General features: G+C 47.9%; 6 protein-coding genes across 6 annotated transcripts; all 6 read left to right on the top strand.

The window, feature by feature from the left end:
• Nucleotides 1-828: 828 nt before the first annotated feature.
• N7474_006132 (uncharacterized protein) lies at nucleotides 829-1,873 on the top strand (the record flags this gene model as incomplete). Its single annotated transcript, XM_057197547.1, has 2 exons — nucleotides 829-1,429; nucleotides 1,494-1,873. 2 exons carry the CDS (start codon nucleotides 829-831, stop codon nucleotides 1,871-1,873), a joined length of 981 nt encoding a protein of 326 aa, XP_057054943.1.
• Nucleotides 1,874-1,879: 6 nt separating this feature from the next.
• N7474_006131 (uncharacterized protein) lies at nucleotides 1,880-2,703 on the top strand (the record flags this gene model as incomplete). Its single annotated transcript, XM_057197546.1, is given in 3 exon segments — nucleotides 1,880-1,925; nucleotides 1,936-2,545; nucleotides 2,592-2,703. 3 exon segments carry the CDS (start codon nucleotides 1,880-1,882, stop codon nucleotides 2,701-2,703), a joined length of 768 nt encoding a protein of 255 aa, XP_057054942.1.
• Nucleotides 2,704-4,366: 1,663 nt separating this feature from the next.
• N7474_006130 (NACHT-domain-containing protein) lies at nucleotides 4,367-6,985 on the top strand (the record flags this gene model as incomplete). Its single annotated transcript, XM_057197545.1, has 2 exons — nucleotides 4,367-4,409; nucleotides 6,702-6,985. 2 exons carry the CDS (start codon nucleotides 4,367-4,369, stop codon nucleotides 6,983-6,985), a joined length of 327 nt encoding a protein of 108 aa, XP_057054941.1.
• A 2,924-nt stretch (nucleotides 6,986-9,909) lies between these two features.
• N7474_006129 (Zn(II)2Cys6 transcription factor domain-containing protein) lies at nucleotides 9,910-11,203 on the top strand (the record flags this gene model as incomplete). Its single annotated transcript, XM_057197544.1, has 2 exons — nucleotides 9,910-10,020; nucleotides 10,046-11,203. The coding sequence occupies 2 exons, from the start codon at nucleotides 9,910-9,912 to the stop codon at nucleotides 11,201-11,203; spliced, it is 1,269 nt and encodes a 422-aa protein (XP_057054940.1).
• Nucleotides 11,204-12,640: 1,437 nt separating this feature from the next.
• N7474_006128 (uncharacterized protein) lies at nucleotides 12,641-13,747 on the top strand (the record flags this gene model as incomplete). The annotated part of the gene is made up of 1 exon (XM_057197543.1): nucleotides 12,641-13,747. One exon carries the CDS (start codon nucleotides 12,641-12,643, stop codon nucleotides 13,745-13,747), a length of 1,107 nt encoding a protein of 368 aa, XP_057054939.1.
• Nucleotides 13,748-15,925: 2,178 nt separating this feature from the next.
• Nucleotides 15,926-16,999, top strand: N7474_006127 (uncharacterized protein; the record flags this gene model as incomplete). Its single annotated transcript, XM_057197542.1, has 1 exon — nucleotides 15,926-16,999. One exon carries the CDS (start codon nucleotides 15,926-15,928, stop codon nucleotides 16,997-16,999), a length of 1,074 nt encoding a protein of 357 aa, XP_057054938.1.
• Between the last annotated feature and the right edge of the window lie 274 nt (nucleotides 17,000-17,273).

The following is a 17,273-nucleotide window of genomic DNA, read 5'->3' as shown; positions in this document are numbered from 1 at the left end:
AAAAAGGATTACTGTGATGAGTTCAACAGATTTCTCAGTTATAGCAAACGGCAGGTCATTTTTATGGCCACTAGGTTTCGATGAGGTATCATTGAACCAGCAGGTTGTGGTCGATAATTATTTGCGATATGCTTTGAAGTCTTTGCTACGGGATACATAGAGGGAGAAAAAGGAGAGAAGAATCGATGTCTTTGAGTGTGTAAAACATGGAAGCCAATCTGGAATGTTGCTGTAACTTCAAGTGCTCACTCATCTTCATGCCAGCGAGTAACCCGATATATCTCCGAGGAAATTCTAGGCTCTGGATTAATAACATGCCCGGACATAGCCCATGACCCTACAGTATGAAGGGGATTTTTACGATAAGTAACCACATTGGATTAGCTTGTATCTGATTTCGGAATTCCGCTGTAAGAATAGAGAGCCGTAGAGGAATGCATATCCGGAGTTGGGATCATCTCAAGGCGTGCAGATTCGTTGGCGGCGGACTGATCTAGACGGCCGACTGGCCAAACCAGACAACGGTCGATTGTCGGGCGACCAGCGATGAACTCGATCCAGGGACTATTTTCCGGATGTGCCAATAGGCCAAAGAGTACATATCCAGGGTCGAGCCGCCATAGTTGAAGGGCAGCAGTGCGAATGACAAGGGCTGAAGTCAAACGAGTTTGGGCTAAGTATCCTTCATGAACGGCCCCACAGCCCCAGGTGGGTATAGTTGCGGTCACGTGTGGGCGATGTTGGCTGTAAACAAACACCCACACCACCCCCTGCCGTGGAGAAGAAGAACATCACCCTTCCAACACGTTCAAGCGTGCTTGACTCGCCATGTCTTCGGATATTGAAGAACTCCGGCGCCAACTAGCAGATGTTGAACAACGGCTTTCGGCGTCTCAACAGCAGCTTTCGGCGTCACAGCAGCGATTATCCAAAACGAACCTCCCCACGTTTCTCGATGGCCTCCATAAACACCTCTTCCTCGGCCTTGAGGTCCAGCCGGACAAGAGCCAGTCGACGCGTGGGGATCCCGCAAATACGACCAACAAACTTCGCCCCCGATACCTTAGGGCCTGGGACACATTCACGAGCGAACAAGAGGAAATTTGGCGACTGCTGATGGAGTCTTCGCTCATTGAAGATAAATTATTCACTTCGCTCCATACCTTTGAGGAGATGGGTGAAAGCATTCGCCGGCAGCTGATCGGCTCAGAGCTTGACCTGAATCACATTCTTCACCAGACCGTTGAGGACCACGTTTCGAAGATCATCGAAGAACTTTACAAGGATTGCGCCCTTCGGCAAACATTCGGACTAAGAGTATCGGTCCGTTTTGAAAACCATTCCAATACTTTGAGCCCGGAACAGGAACTAGTAGAAGGGTTACGGAGCGTGGATATTCGCGGTCGCCCTACGCGTCGACATTCGCCTCGTTTAGCTGAGCGCGAAGAAAGGGCTTCGAGCGCGGCCACTCGCAAACCGAAGACCACCGCCAGTCCGAACCAAGCGGCCCCGTGCCGATCAGTTTTGTGTTTACAACATCCCAAACGAGATCTCTGAATCTACACATCGCGTCGCTGCCTACATCAAAGAATACAAATCCCCGCACAAAGTGACGCTAGGCCACATATACGAGGGATTGGGGGACATGGACGTTGATGAAGTGATTCAGGAGAAGGATGATGAACCCTCTCGGGTTCGGTTCCAGCGAGCGCTTGTCGGACTCCTTTCGCAGCCATTTGACTATATGGTCCGTGCTTGTACGCAGGTAGGAGTCTTTACCACTGGCGAAGCAGATATCTACCTGCGGATTGGGGAGGACCCTTCCACACTTTTTTTACCACCTTTCCGTTCCAAAGGGAGACGTTGGGCATGAAACTGGATGGGATCCCTATTAAGACCACCCAAATCGTTTACATTTGACTGCGGTGGGTCAAGCTCTCGCTTTTACCCTCCAAGCTCTTAAGTTACGTCCGCGGAGCCAGGCTTGGGGACTGCAAGCAACAAATACGTTGCCAACTTGGGAAATTGTACCTGCGGACATTTTGGACGGTATCTCCGATCAGGAGGTGCCTTCTTCTGAATATCGTCCGCCAAAAACAGAAGAATTTCTCCGATCATCTCCAATACAACTACGCCGCCGGAGACGCAACCCCAGCACGAGTGATTGTCGACCATTACACGTCCATAATAATTCTGATGAGGATGATGACCCTCATACACCTAGCCGGAATCCACACGTTTCTCGGAAGGTTAATCGAAGCCGACCAGTATTGGCCAGCCAAACATCTACTACGGCTGGACGAAGCTCCTTCTCCGAGGAGAACCATCGCCGTTACTGCACGTTGAAGTGTCTAAGCGGATTGGTACATGGAGGGGAATTAGGGCAGTTAGACCAGGCTTGCCCTAATGTCCGTGATCATGGTCACGGAACAACGCGTCATGTTATCAACTCAAAAACGTTCGTCCGCAAATTGCAACGGCAACTCTCCGAGACTGTCAATGCAGATTGTGAGGTCATCGGAATTCACGGTTCTCGAGGCGCCCTGTTGAAAGTGACTCTTACATCACACGGATACACTGTGCCCGCGAAGTGTACCGTGTCGGAGTTCCGTGATCATCTCCGACATGAAGCAGCTGTATACGACCAACTTCGTCCAATCCAGGGCATATACATCCCTCTCCACCTCGGAAGCCTTGACTTAGCTCATCCCTATAGCTACGACGGGATTGCCTATCTCGAGCATATGATGCTATTAAGCCCAAGCGGGCAATCTCTGGACTTAGCACTCAGGGAATTGGGCCAAATTTGTCTCGTTTCCAAATTGACAGAGTCTCTATCAGCGATACATACCCGACATGTCGTTCATAGAGACCCGGCTCCGAGAAATTGGTCGTACAATCCGGAAAGCAAAAATGTGGTGTTTTTCGATTTTGAAAGAGCTAAAATTATCGAGCCTCGTCCGATTTTAGGTATGATTTCACCGAACCGCAAACGCAAAAGGATTGAACATGGTGGCCTGGATAAGAAGCATCGGGATACAGGATTTGCGGAGGAAATAAACAAGGCAGTTCATGAGTTGCGGTGCTTGCGTGTACCGCCACGGAACCAGCAGAACCAGTCATGTGGCCGATGACTATCTTGTGATTCGGAGATGGATAGTATGTTAGGCTACTCGGTAATTCTGTGACACCGTAATTTAAACCAAATGACATGGTTTTCTCATTGGCGTGCTGTGGAATGCTATCCTGGAGGATTTTTCGTCGCAGATCCTTACGAGGATGGTATAATGTCTTTCTTTGTCATTACTTCCGTATGTTTGTTTCTGTACACCGATACCTCGTTCATTTGACTAGACCTCGCTTTGGGTCGTGTTCATGCTTAAGACCTTAATGGACATGATTTATCTGCAAATATGCTTTATTTAGTCAGTGATCAATGTGGGTGTTCAAGGAAAGCGTGGAAAGGGACTTTCAAGTGGAAGTTTTTATCTCATTTCTTTACGAAGTCCCATGACGCCTTTTCAACCGCCTAACCTCAGAGACTGTCTATACCAATCAAAAGTAAATCCAATCTGCTCAGGCTCACCTGAACAAAGTAGACGAAGTCCACGCTTCTCCAAGTCCAGGCAGACTTCCTTTCTAGAAAGAAATTCCTCCATGTTCCTTCGTTACTAAGGCGCTGGATTGCCTTTGGGAGGCCAAAAAGCAATCTAACTGGCTGAAGGGGACGGTTACTGATGACGGTCATGGCTCAGGGGGAGTCAGGGACCGGCATGGCAAAGACCTGGAATCGGGGATCACTAGGAAGAGCAGAAGAAGAAGCGGAGAGGGATGATGATCGTATTCCTAGATTCCCAGAAGGGAAGGTCTATCTACAACGGCGGTGGGCGCTGACACCTCAGGCACCCACTCACCTTCATCACAAACGGCTTTGCTATGGCGATGGTCCTTAATGGTATCTAGCGCGCAACTTCAAGAATTCACCCTCCGTCATTCGTGATTTTCATGGCCAATACCCCGATCTCCCTGGCCCTCCCACCCGTTTATCCGCATGGATCACTGCAGCAGCGAACGACGAATTCCTTGACGACCACCCTGACGACGACAAGATTATTAATGCATGAGGATATGCGCCTGTTTTGGAAGGGGTTAATGTGACGATCCTACGTTTATGGGAAGAGCCGGCAAGAGCTTAGCGCACGTGACATGTTTGTCTTGTTTGCCTTCATCGCTCCCTGTATGATATCACAGCACTCCCCATCTCTTCTTCCTCTTCTTTTTCTGCCCCTCTAGTTTGAAAATTTCGTTCGAATACACTCATCTTTATCGAGAGAATCCTTTCTCCATTTAGTAGTAGTTCTGGTTCATGACATCCTATGTCGTCTACAAGATCCCAAGAAGTTTCTGGGGTCATTCCACCTCCACCTGGCGTTACACCAAATTTCGAACATCCAGTCTCTCTTGGACACAGTATTATAATAGCCAGCGTGATATGTTGGCTGGCAGCAACAATATTGCTTTTCCTACGGTTATACGCTAGGCGTAATATTGTTCGCATTATCGCTGCTGAAGATTGTAAGTAGATTGATCCTGGACAGTTTATGGTGGGGCCACAAGAGTTCATCAATGGAGATAGATATTCTTATTGCCGCATGGGTACACAGCTTCCGAAATTCTCATGTAACAAGAGGGCGCTAATATGACTTGGAGTCAGCTACTGTCTTTAACCCATTCCATTGGTATAATTGTCTGTAAGGATTATCTTACTGTGTCTGCTACCTAATCAACTAACACTACCAGGGGTGCAGCACGGGGCGGGAATCCATTTCTGGGACCTTCCTATTACTGCACTCCATATCTTTGCCTGCGTAAATCATTCTTTCTCTCCCTATCCAGGAAGACCGCGTCTAACGGCTTCATAATTAGATGTCCATCGTTGAATCCGCACTGTACGGTGCCTCTACCTTTTGTACCAAACTTTCGATATTATTATTTTTACTTCATCTTTCACCGTATCGCAGATTCAAAGCTCTGATATACACACTCATGATGTTTCTGTCTGTGTACTCTGTGATCTCAGTCTTGCAATTTCTTTTTCTCTGGGACGCCGTACCGAAGACACGGGATTTCTTAATTTCAAGTGGGTCTTGCTCCGGGCCGCTTCCATGTTGTGCGACGATTGCTGGAATCAATATGGGAACTGACATTGTGATACTGATTATACCTGTTGCAATGGTCTGGAACCTACAGTTGACAACACGGGTGAAAGTGGGAGTAATACTTATTTTCACACTTGGCTCATCGTACGTCAGAAATATATGGTGCAGCAAAAGACGATTTGCTGATATACAGACAGCGTCTGCATTGCTAGTATTGTTCGATTTGCGATCCAATTGGCACTATACGACTACCCAGATTATTCGTGGATTAAGGCAAAATTTTTACCGCTAAAGTACCGATCCGAACCCCTTGATCTGCGCTTTTCCAACTCTGTAGATGACTATAGGGCTGACTATTTGATAGTACCTTTGAGATGAATCTTGGGATAGCATGTGCATGCCTCCCACATCTGAAGCCCTTAGTCCGTCGACTTGTATTAAAGCTGAAGCGGTCACAAGGGACCGGACGTACAAGTACAGATATTCCACTTGATTCCTTCCCTGATCATACATCTGCTAATTTATCGGCGCCAGGCTCAAGAGAATTGCAGTCTGGCAGGGACATGGAAAGCTGAGATTATGTGTAAATAGTTGCCGGCAGAATAACTTACGTTGTTCTTTTAAAGGGAGAAGGCCACTGTACTATCAGGACACAGACGTGTGTTCCCAGGAACCATCGCTTGCTCCCAGAGCCGTATAACGTCTTCCCAAGGGACCTGCTGATATTCCCAGGAACCATAATCTTTCTCAGGAAACCGTTTAGATCTCCCGAGAGCTGATCTCTTTGATCCCAGGAGACGTTCTTACTCCCAGGGACACACCATATTCTCCAGTGAACCACCACCATAGCCGGAGGAAACATCTGTGAGGGGCCAGGAACCCCAAGCTACGATCAGTAGATGTCCGCATGGCCCATGGTGATGTTATGAGCGTACCCAGGGTATCAGGGGGTGGAATTTCACCCAGAGCTCTGATATACGAGGCGGGAAAGAAGGGGGGAACAGAAAGTGGAAGTCATCGTCCGCTCACTGCAGTAGACTTCTGCCAAGGGCTGTGATTTGCTGACCCGCAACAGTAGAATGACCCTGTTGTTGCCTCACGACTCAGGTTAATCAGAGGCGGTAAGAACTGTCTCCTGCCACTCCTTTCCTAGACTACCCGTTGAGTTTGCCACAGCCAACTGAGGACTTCTATGCCAGTGGCCAGGGGAGATTGCATCATTACCCCGAGCCATAGAGGACCAAGGGGTTAGCTCGAATTCAACTCCAGGCGTCTACAGGGTCGTAGGCACCCGGCAACATCAAACATGACCCACACATCATTTTCCAACTGTGACTGTCTCATTCTTCTTCTGCCTGGCTACTGGCGTGCGTGTAAATAACGCTACGGCTGTCCTGCGCGGCCTAATATACTTGCTCGTCGACAGGCAGGCATCTCTTCTCTCTCATTTTCGGCGACGGTATGATCAAGCGGGGAAGCAACTCTTTGAGGACGTAAACGCGTGGGCGGCTTTATCGAAGACATTCATAGATATCCTACAAGACCCGACCTTACAGAGTACCTATCTAATCATCGACGCTCTCGACGAATGCAGCACCGGGTTATCCCTTCTACTTGACCTAATTGTCCAGAAGTCGTCTGCTTACCCACATGTCAAATGGATTGTCCCCAGTCGTAACTCGCCCCACATCGAGGAACGCCTGAGCGCTGCGGACCAGCAAGTAAACCTTTCGCTGGAGTTGAATGAAAAGTCCGTCTCCGAAGCCGTTACTACATACATCCAGCACAAGGTTCAGGAACTTACGAGCCTCAAAAAAATACAATAATGATACTAGTGACGCTGTTTCCCATCATTTACTCTCAAACGCACATGGTACCTTCCTCTGGGTGGCCTTGATCTGCGAAGTGTTTGTAAGACCAGACCATGGAAGACTCTCAACTTGCTGACCACATTTCTACCGGGGGTCGAACCCTTCTCTTGGCGGATGATCGAGGAAATTCAAGGTTCAGGAGATGCAGAGCTTTGCAAACGTATCTTAGGCGTCGTTCTGGCAGTGTACCGGCCTTTTACTTTAGACGAACTACCGGCTTCAGTCGATATGCCCGATGACGTCTCTGATGACTATCGATTTCTCGCCGAAATCGTAGGGGTCTGTGGTTCGCTCCTGACACTCCGTGATCTTTCGGTTTTCTTCGTTCATCAGTCCGCAAAAGACTTTCTGCTCAATAAAGCACCAAATGAGATATATTCCGAAGGGATTGGAGCCGAACACCACAGCATTTTTTCAGGTTCCGTACGAGTCATATCTAAGACACTTCGGCGCGATATCTATAACATCAAGCAATTCGGATTTCCGATTGAGCAAGCCAGTTCCAACATCTGAACGTATTTCAACCTCTGACTTCATCCCGACATCTTTCCAACTTCTGAACCTATTCCATTTTCTGAATCCATTTCCTCCGAATCGAGTCTCCTCAATACGTTCACAGATAGTGAAAAGCTGGGTGGCAATGCGGCGCAGATTTCATCTATCGATCGGTTTCTTGGCAGTGGGAATGATCGAGGCATATCAAGTGCCGTGCGGGGGCGTGGAGCAAGTGCGCTTAAACATCTGTTCTGTTTGTATACGCCATTATAATTGACTCCGCTGACTTGGTGGTATTTACACAGTCTTGGAAAAGGTCTTCGATAATACGCAGTTACATGCTCCACCAAATAAGTGAGAAATTGAGGTCACTACTTGGTTTGAAACATGTTTAGCTACAGTAAAGAGCAGTCCTTCGTTGTTGAATGGGCCACAGAACCCACCAGCTTCCCTTCGATGACGTCTGGTCAAGGATGGAATTACACCATATTTCCCTCTGATGCGGCATGGAACTAGTGTCGAATTCAAATGGTGCCATGGAATGTCACCCAAGCGTATCAGAACTTGTCGGTCCTGGGAATCGCCTTGACTCTCATCATCGGTGGTATCATAATTATTGTCGACATGACGGTGGATACGGTCGTGGGATGGTTCCATGGTCGAAATAAAAGATCGGCATACAAGAAGGATCAATGGCATGTCGAGGAAAATTTACGGCTGCACAAGGTTGCGTATTCCACCATGGGCGTTCGGCGGCAAGTTGACTTACCACCGAGTTCGACCCTTCTTTCTGCCTATCCTGAAATCGTCTAATAATTGAAGATATCATACGTATTTAAGCATGGAGGGCTAATAATAGGTGTTGCTGTTCATTGAGCCAGAAGAAAGAGGCCATTTGCCGCCCGCGCCCACGTATTTTTGAAGTACATTTTACTATCCTCAAACATCGCGCTTATTTACTTAATTACAGTAGCAGCTTCATTAACTGAAGAGAATGCGTGCGTTCATTCCCTCGTGTGCTTGAAGTCATTGATTGGAAAACAGGAAGAGAACCAGCTAGTTGATAGCGCTATCAACGTTAGCCGAGAGGTCGGGGACAGGAGCGGCAGCGTGGAGCCTAGGAAGTGGAGGCCTGGGAAATATGGCAGCTACAGAGGTGATCCTGGGTAACCCAAATCTGGGAGCAGAACTGGAAAGGAGTAGTTCTAATGGTACAATAAAGATCTGGTTCCGTCTGTTCCGGTCCGGCCCGAATGGAGACTCAGAAATAGGAGGGAAAGAGAGGCGACCTTGCCAGACCCCTAGAACTCCCACTCTGTGGACTGGTTGCAATGAAGATTCTACATGATGCCACGGAGCGATACGGTATTATGACAATGACTCATCGATCACTTTCAGGCAATACAATACCATTCAGCAGGGATTGCTGAGGGAGAAACTAAGATTAGACTCGTGGGTTTCTGATTAGGGTTCGGGAACTGACCCGTGAGAGTATGATGGTGTACTTATCTGATTCGAAGAGTGCTGTAACATACGATGCCTCAATCTCCAATAAATCGTAAATGCTCGCGCCGCAAGGCGTCCGACCTGGTACCGGGTTCGTGGACGGTTGATGGAGAGCACGTCAGGCCCGCCACTCGGAGACAACGATACGGCCCACCGAGAACCAGACGCGCGGTCGATCGCTTTTCACCCGTTAACCTGAGTGGAGGAACAATAGAGGAATGGAAGGAACGATGGAGGGAGCGATAGAAGGAGCGATGGAGAGAAACCTCAGAGAACGAAGAAGAAAGAATTCATCGTACTGCGCACGGTGGTTTTCTTGTCACTTTACGAAGGCCCCTTGTATACTTTGAATACTGGGATACAAATTTGACCAAAGTCCCTCATGACCTCTGCGAGGCGGTGCTTGATTATTATCGTGTTGGCCGTGCCAGAACGGAACGAAGCGGATAACGCGAGATTTTGCCCTTTTTTGTCTTTTTCTTTGTTGAATGAAGTGTACGCGGTGGGGGCCGGGCGTGATAAGCTTCCCTTCGTTTTCACCTAGTATTATGATACCTTCATTTTTTTTTCTGTATTTTTCTTCCCCTTTCTTTGTGCAGTGTTTGGTTCCAATGGATAAACGACCCAACGAAATACTAGAAATGAGTGATTTATATGCAAGTGTGTGGTCAAAAATTGACTTTAAGCCAAGCGCAATGCGTCGTCAGCCAGAAACTGGGAACCGTGGTCCCCGTCTGAACTGATCACCCAGGGTCTGGCCATATATAATCCTATAGTATCAAACTTATGCTGCTTCCTGTTGAAAGGGCCGGTTCCCAAGTCCAGGGTATTCTCGTCCACTTCAAGGATACTATGGGGGCACGCCAGTATGCATGACCATGGCGCTAAGACGACCTCACCGCAAATCACGGCAGGGCTGTGTGGAATGCAAGCGGCGGCGAGTCAAGGTATTTATTGAATTATTCGACTGCTGTCTTTATTCCTTTCCAGTTTGTGTTAATAATTGGATGGTAGTGTGATGAAGCCCGGCCGACGTGCTTCAATTGTGCTACGCGCCATACTGAGTGTGAGTATGGCTCGTCAACCTCGTTACTGTGGGCAAACGAGGACCGTGCTTCTCGCCATGTGTCTCATGGCTCCGGGTCAGACACCGGCCAGCCCGGCGAGTCCATCATGAGCAGTGTTGGGACGCCGGACTCGTCGGGGATTTTGGGCCAGATGCGCGACGAGGACCAAGAAGCGGCTTCACCGACTCCGATTCTCAACGCGGCCGACCTGGAGCTGATGATTCAATGGTGTAACTCGACCTACGAGAACCTGTCGCGCAACGAGCTCACCGATCCAGTCTGGCGGTACGCCGTGCCTAAAGAGGCGCTCTCGCATCCGTTTCTCATGCACGGCATTTTGGCCCTGTCATCGTTACACCTCGCCCGGACAGGCCCGGAACAGGCTCGGCGGGCGTCATATCTCGGCCGCGCCGTGGCACACCAGAACCAAGCGCTGGCGCTCTTTCTCGGGGTGTTAGCGGACATCAACGAGACCAATTCCAAGGCGATATTTGCCTTTGTGGGAATTGTGGTCGTGTATACATTTGGATTCCCCCATTCCCCAGATGTGCAAGACCCCTGGAACTACGTGGATTATTTCTACCAAGTTCTCGTGCTCTCTCGTGGTATGCAACAAGTCGTACGATCTATTACCGACATGATCCCCGGCAGCGCCTTTGCGCCGCTTTTACATCGGGTTGAATGCCACGCGCCATTAACCGACGAAGACAAGGCCGTCGTCACCCGGCTGCAGGAAGCGAACCATATTTGCGGGCTGCGCGACGCCCATCACGAAACGGACGTGTTCGCAGCGACGATTGACAATTTCGCAGAAATGCTAGGCCTGGTGCGCGGTGGCGTGACGACTAGCACGATTGCTGGTTGGTGGGCGATCATATTGCCCCAGAGATTCCTGGAGCTGCTGCGGAAACGAGAACCCTTCGCACTCGTGATATTAGCCCATTATAGCGCGCTCTTGCAGTATCTTAAGCACCAGTGGTGTTTTGACGAGTGGTGTGTGCGGGTGGCCAAAGCTGTGTGGGCGGTGTTAGATGATCAGTGCAGACCCTTGGTGCACTGGGCGATGCGCGAGATCCTTGGCCAGAATTACATCGATCAAGTCTAATCAGCGGTAACTGGAAAAACATAACTATTTAGAGATAATTATTCCATTAGTATACTCACAGGCAAACATTAACCTGAAGCCCGACTATATGGACTCCGGTCGGATGGATGACCACAAACATAACCGAGTGCAACAGGATCCCGCTAAAATCAACAAATTAAACGTAACAAGAAACTAATATTTACTTGCCATGACACCATTATTATGAACTTAGCCAAGAAGGTTCTGGTTTGTATACTTCGCACATTTAGCCGGATCCGGTCAAGTTTCAATGAAGGATGACGCTTGTGGCCTCGGCCAAGCCAGCCTTGTCTTGGCATCTAAAGCCAATCGGTAGTTTTCCGCCGAGAAAGAAAAACAACTTTAGAATGACTCGTATGCTTTCTATCCTGGGGCTAGTGACTGGGTCGTGCTACCACAAGGCTACGCCCTTATATAACCCAAGTTGGACACTCGGTATATTTCCACGACCACTGGAGCTATGTACAGTCAGTCCGCCATGGGCAGGTGTCTTGTGGGGAATAGGGCAAGTCGGCCGAGTGGGCGAAAATACTTGAAAGAATGAGACACACGCTCTGATGCATGAATTATTGAAGCCGACCATAGGACCCGTGGTTCTGACAAATCGCTGAGCCGCTCTGCAACCCTAGTGCCACTCTCGGCCGAAAAGTGCAACGCCATATTAAACAACCGCTATCGAAAAGCTTGGCGAAAGCTTAAAATCAGCCAATAACGTCGACGAACCATGGATGATACCTTTTGCAAATTAATGATAGAACCCACCTTTTGCTGCTCTTGTGGGGGGTCGAAATTGCCATTTTGAACGAAATTGTGGAAGTAGGTACTGTGAAGGAACCTGCTGTCCTCTCCAGCGAAAGATCTCGGATCATGGGGGTACCAAACGCCTTTTAGCGTCGGGTTTCTGACTTTTATTCAAAAACGTGCATTTATAGTTCTCTGTTGTCAAATAACCTTCAAATTTCTGCATTTTCCAAGATTGCTATCATCTGAAAGGGCTTTGACTGAAAACAGTTCTGAGAGGACAAGGCTGCTACAATCAGGAAGGTATGGAGGGAATGGCATAACTCGTGGAGCGAAGAGCGTAATTTCAGACATTGGAGAGCTCGGAGAACACTGGGATTTCGCAAGGGTTAGTGAAATGACAGAGGATAGAGAAAGAGAGTCCTATGTCGTCGACCCCTAGCCTGACAGACCGTTCTAAGAGAAAATAGTTGAAAAATAATGAAATTGAAATTTTGGATTCGGGTTAAAAAAAATTTAGGGAGCACCAACACCCAAAGCGAGATTTCTGCGGCCAATGGGGCATTATTGGTTTGTTTTGATGGAGAATTTCTTCTCAAGCCGACAGAATAGGCAAGTCGCTTCCCTCAAGGTACTCGGGATGGCCAGTATAAATTATCCAACGGGGCATATCCTATGCCCACCACCTTCACCACTCAGCAGTTTATCCAAGCAGGCATGTCTTCCTCATTTGATCCCTATAACGTCAACCTGAGCACAGTGGATTTCGCCAAAGTGGTCTGCTGGGTCCAGGACACGGGCAATGATTACGATGGCCGGCTTGGTGCTCGTATTTCTTCCATTTTTGTTATATTTGTTATCTCGACAGCGGTTACCTTCTTCCCTGTGATCGCGAAACGAGTCCCGCGCCTGAGGATCCCCCTCTATGCGTACCTGTTTGCTCGTTACTTCGGTACGGGTGTGATCATTGCCACTGCATTTGTTCATTTGTTGGATCCTGCTTACTCAGAGATTGGTCCTAACTCCTGCGTTGGAATGACGGGCAACTGGGCTGAGTACTCTTGGCCACCTGCCATTACATTGACTTCGACGATCGTTGTGTTCCTCATGGACTTCGGTGCAGAGTTATATGTTGAGTCAAAGTATGGAATCATGAAAGAATCAGCAGTTGGTATTGTTCAAGAGACACACGAACATCAACCCTCTGGGGAACTTCCAACTACGTCGCTCGAGACGAAGCATGACTCGGCATGGGACACTCAAGACTTTTCAGACTCTGCGGCAGCGGAGAGATCGTTCCGGCAACAGATAGCCGCCCTCCTCATTCTTGAATTCGGTGTCATTTTTCACTCGGTGATCATCGGCCTGAATCTTGGAGTTGTCGGCAGCGAATTCACAACCTTGTACCCCGTGCTCGTATTCCACCAGAGCTTCGAAGGGTTGGGTATTGGTGCCAGAATGTCCGCTATTCCTTTCAAGCGAAAGAGCTGGCTTCCTTGGATCCTATGCATGTTGTACGGTTTAACCACGCCCATTTCTATTGCAATTGGACTTGGCGTGCGAACAACATACGATCCAAATTCGATGACAGCGGACATAGTTTCTGGACTCCTCGACTCGATCTCAGCCGGTATCCTGATCTACACTGGGCTTGTTGAACTGCTAGCTCGGGACTTTTTGTTTGATCCTTGCCGCACGAACAACAGGAAACGCTTAGCGTTTATGACTGTATGTACAGTGCTAGGTGCTGGTATCATGGCACTTATCGGGAAGTGGGCATAGTTTTCCCGTCATTACCTCCTGTGACAATCTTAACGGTCTCACCTTGACGGGAAGAGCTAGTAAGAGGTCTAGGTATATAACGTGTTTATTTTGTTTGACTTATTTATTGCTATAAAAAATATCCACCCCTCCTTTATCTCCTCTTCTCTTCTTCTCTTTCCTCTCTAGTTTCAAAGTTTCGTGAGAGTACACTCTTCTTTATCGAGACTATCGTTTTTCCATCAAGCAGTAGATCTGGTTCATGACACCTCCAGGCTGATGACAAAATCCACAAAATTCCCAGACAGTATATAAACGTTCAAGGGATGACTACATAGTAAATTGGTATATCATCTACTAATTCACTACCCACCATCCACCGCCTTGCACATGTTGATTCTTTTGACCTACTTAAGCACCTAAGTAACTAGTTGCACATAAATCTCTCAGTCTCAGATAGCGATATTGACCTTTGTCCTAAACTTTATACCAGAAAGCCTTGGTTATTTTTAAGCTCTGTGGTGAAATAAATCCCTGTCCTCATCAGTAGGCCGTAGACTAAGTTAACTAATTTAATAATTACACTAATACCTCTGATTACTGAAATTTGACGCGTCTAACCAATAACCGCGCTAAATGTGACTAGCGAACAGATTAGGGGATAAGGAAAATGACCGCTAGTCCATTAGGGAATGGTATGAGAATTTGGTGCACGAGAACTTTTGGGGACCGTGCAATGAATTTATTTGACAGAAAAACGTGGCAGGCCCCCTATCTAGTACCAGTCGATCATTGGTCATAGTGAGGCGCAGCATCGATAACCTTATCTGGCCGCACTAACCCAAAAATGGAAATCCCCCTGCCTCTTATCGTCCCTCTAGTAGGGGACCATTCCAAATATGGCTCTTACAGTATTCTGCGGCACAGTGGGCCGTAGGAAATAACTGCTAGTTATCGGTGCATACTATCAAAGTAGGAATAGGCAGCGTATCGCTAGTTTATTACCATGTAGTCAAGATGTGACAACGATGAAATCGATGGTATTCTTTCTATCTATCGTGTCTGTATTTATAGTAGAGAAGCGGGAAAACTCAGTGAGATCGGCCCACACTGGGGCACAGTGCTCCGTATAGGCCGAATGTTTCAGATGTGTCAGCGTCAGAATCCGGCTGTTGGACAATAAGCATTAATGTTGGAATCCGAAGAGTGTAAATGCGAATGCGAATGCGAATGCGAATGCAAGGGGTAACACACTTGTTTCTTTCGTGATTCTTGGATCGCTAGAAATCAGCAGGTAGATAATTACTCCAACATATACTCCAACATATACAATAAAAGCATCGGCCGAATGTTTCAGGTGTGTCAGCGTCAGGATGCGGCAGTTGGATCACTAGTAATTACCAGCTGGATAATCATTCCGACACTTGAGAATGCAACTATAGAGTTCGTAATTATCGGGGTAGCTAAAGGCAGCTAAGGAGCTCTGGCTCCTGCTATCACTCACGGTCGGACTATTGAACATATAATACGTGGGTCTAAAGCCAGTGGATTGATCTATGGGGCTCCTTCAAAAGTGACGTATTTGATTGTGGTGTCCGTGCGACATGAGATCCATGGTCAAGCAAAGCAGATGACACTGTTCCTAACAATGTGGATTTAAGTATCCACTAGGATTGTGCATTTCTTTCCAACTGGGGCTCGTTTTCCCGGTTATTCGCCAACTTTCAAGTGTTCAGCGACGGCAAGACTTCTCACACCATTTATCATTTCTCAAGATTTCTTCGTGATGGCCTTTACCTCTGCCCAGCGGAGGCAGATTCTCACGACCCTGACAATTTCTCTGCTGTTGGACTTGGTAATTTTCAATTCGATCTTGAACAATTGATGCCATCCTTCATTCTGACTATTTATGCATTTCACCGTGCTTAGATCTCATTTACCTTAATCCTCCCTGTCTTTCCTTCCGTCCTAAGTTATTATCGGACAAAAGAGAGCTCATCTACGAGCCTGCTCAATCGAGTCTTTCACTACTTGAACGCATACAAGAACTTGTTCTCGAAACCCATCGACTCGACTTATGACATTATTTTACTTGGCGGAGCTTTCGGCTCTGTGTTTTCTTTCCTCCAGGCTATAGCCTCCCCTGTTATTGGACAGCTCTCAGACCAACATGGCCGACGCAAGGCTCTGCTTTGTTCCATGACAGGCAACATTTTGAGTGTCTGTCTCTGGGTCGGCGCGACGGATTTTCGGATGTTCATCGCGAGTCGCATTGTTGGCGGTCTTAGCGAAGGCAACGTCCAGCTCGCCAATGCAATTATTGCAGATATCAGTGATGAGAAACAGCGGGGATCAGCCATGGCTCTTGTTGGGGCATGCTTTAGTCTCGCGTTCACCTGCGGTCCGGTCCTAGGTGCAACGCTCGCAAGTATCAACATGGTGGCTTCAAACGAATTTGCTGTGGCTGCTGGAGTCTCCCTGGTTCTGGTCGTTATGGAGACAATATACATATACTTCTCTCTACCGGAGACACATCCACGTTTGAGGCACTTGCAAGAACATTCCTCTGTGGCTGCCAAACCAAGCCATAGTAGCAAGTTCGACGTCACAACACCGGCTGTGGTCAATGGTGGTGTATCAAAGGTCTCCACAAATGGCCACGCATCGTCTTCTTCCGCACGTCAAGAGAAAACCACCAAGACAAAACCTCGCAATACGTTGGTTTTGAATGTTCTCCATCTCCTCTTTCTTCTTCCTTTCTCCGGACTGGAATTCTCCCTTCCATTTCTCACGACGACACTATATTCCGATCAAGCAAAAAGCATCAACCCCTCTGCTTTAAATGGGCGTCTTCTTTCCCTTATGGGCCTCATTGCTTCTTTGCTTCAAGGAACAGTTGTTCGACGTCTACCACCGATTGTGAACATACGAATCGGCGTTGTTGCTTGCGCAATTTCATTTTTCCTGCTTGCACGCGTGTCTTCAATCAGAGGTGTCTATGTCGCTGGTATTTTTCTGGCTATCACATCAGCTACAGTAGTGACAGGCATCAATAGTCTAGGTAGTTTAGTGGCGCGTGAGGGTGAACGCGGACTTGTTCTTGGCCGTCTACGAAGCTGGGGCCAGGTGGGCAGAGCCGTGGGACCATTGTTCTTTTGTTCGCTGTTCTGGTGGGTTGGAAGGGAGGTTGCCTATACAACGGGGGGCGTAATGATGATGGGCGTTGCGGTGGCTGCCTTCACTATACTGCAGTCGCCTCAAGTCAGCAGATGATGTATATTTAGAGAGTCATTTTGGTGGTCCGCATCCTACCTCAGTGGCAAATGCGCAGTGGGTCTTGTTCAATAGAACCTGTCAATCTCTCAACGTCCTGCGATTGTACCTCTTTTTACACTGATTTTTCAAGTCTATGATCATTGTCTATCTGCGAGCGAAGTGATAGCCAACATCAAATTTTTACACCATGCCCTGCAATTCTTAATCATCGATTTATTTTGTGATTATATGATTCTAGTTCGACTCATCGTATACATTCCGGTCTGACAAT

Source organism: Penicillium riverlandense (assembly GCF_028828495.1).
Source record: "Penicillium riverlandense strain IBT 135883 chromosome Unknown utg000003l_segment0_segment0, whole genome shotgun sequence".
Lineage (NCBI taxonomy): Eukaryota > Fungi > Ascomycota > Eurotiomycetes > Eurotiales > Aspergillaceae > Penicillium > Penicillium riverlandense.
The sequence above is the reverse complement of the archived record's forward strand: the minus strand, read 5'-3'. Positions and strand labels throughout refer to the sequence as shown.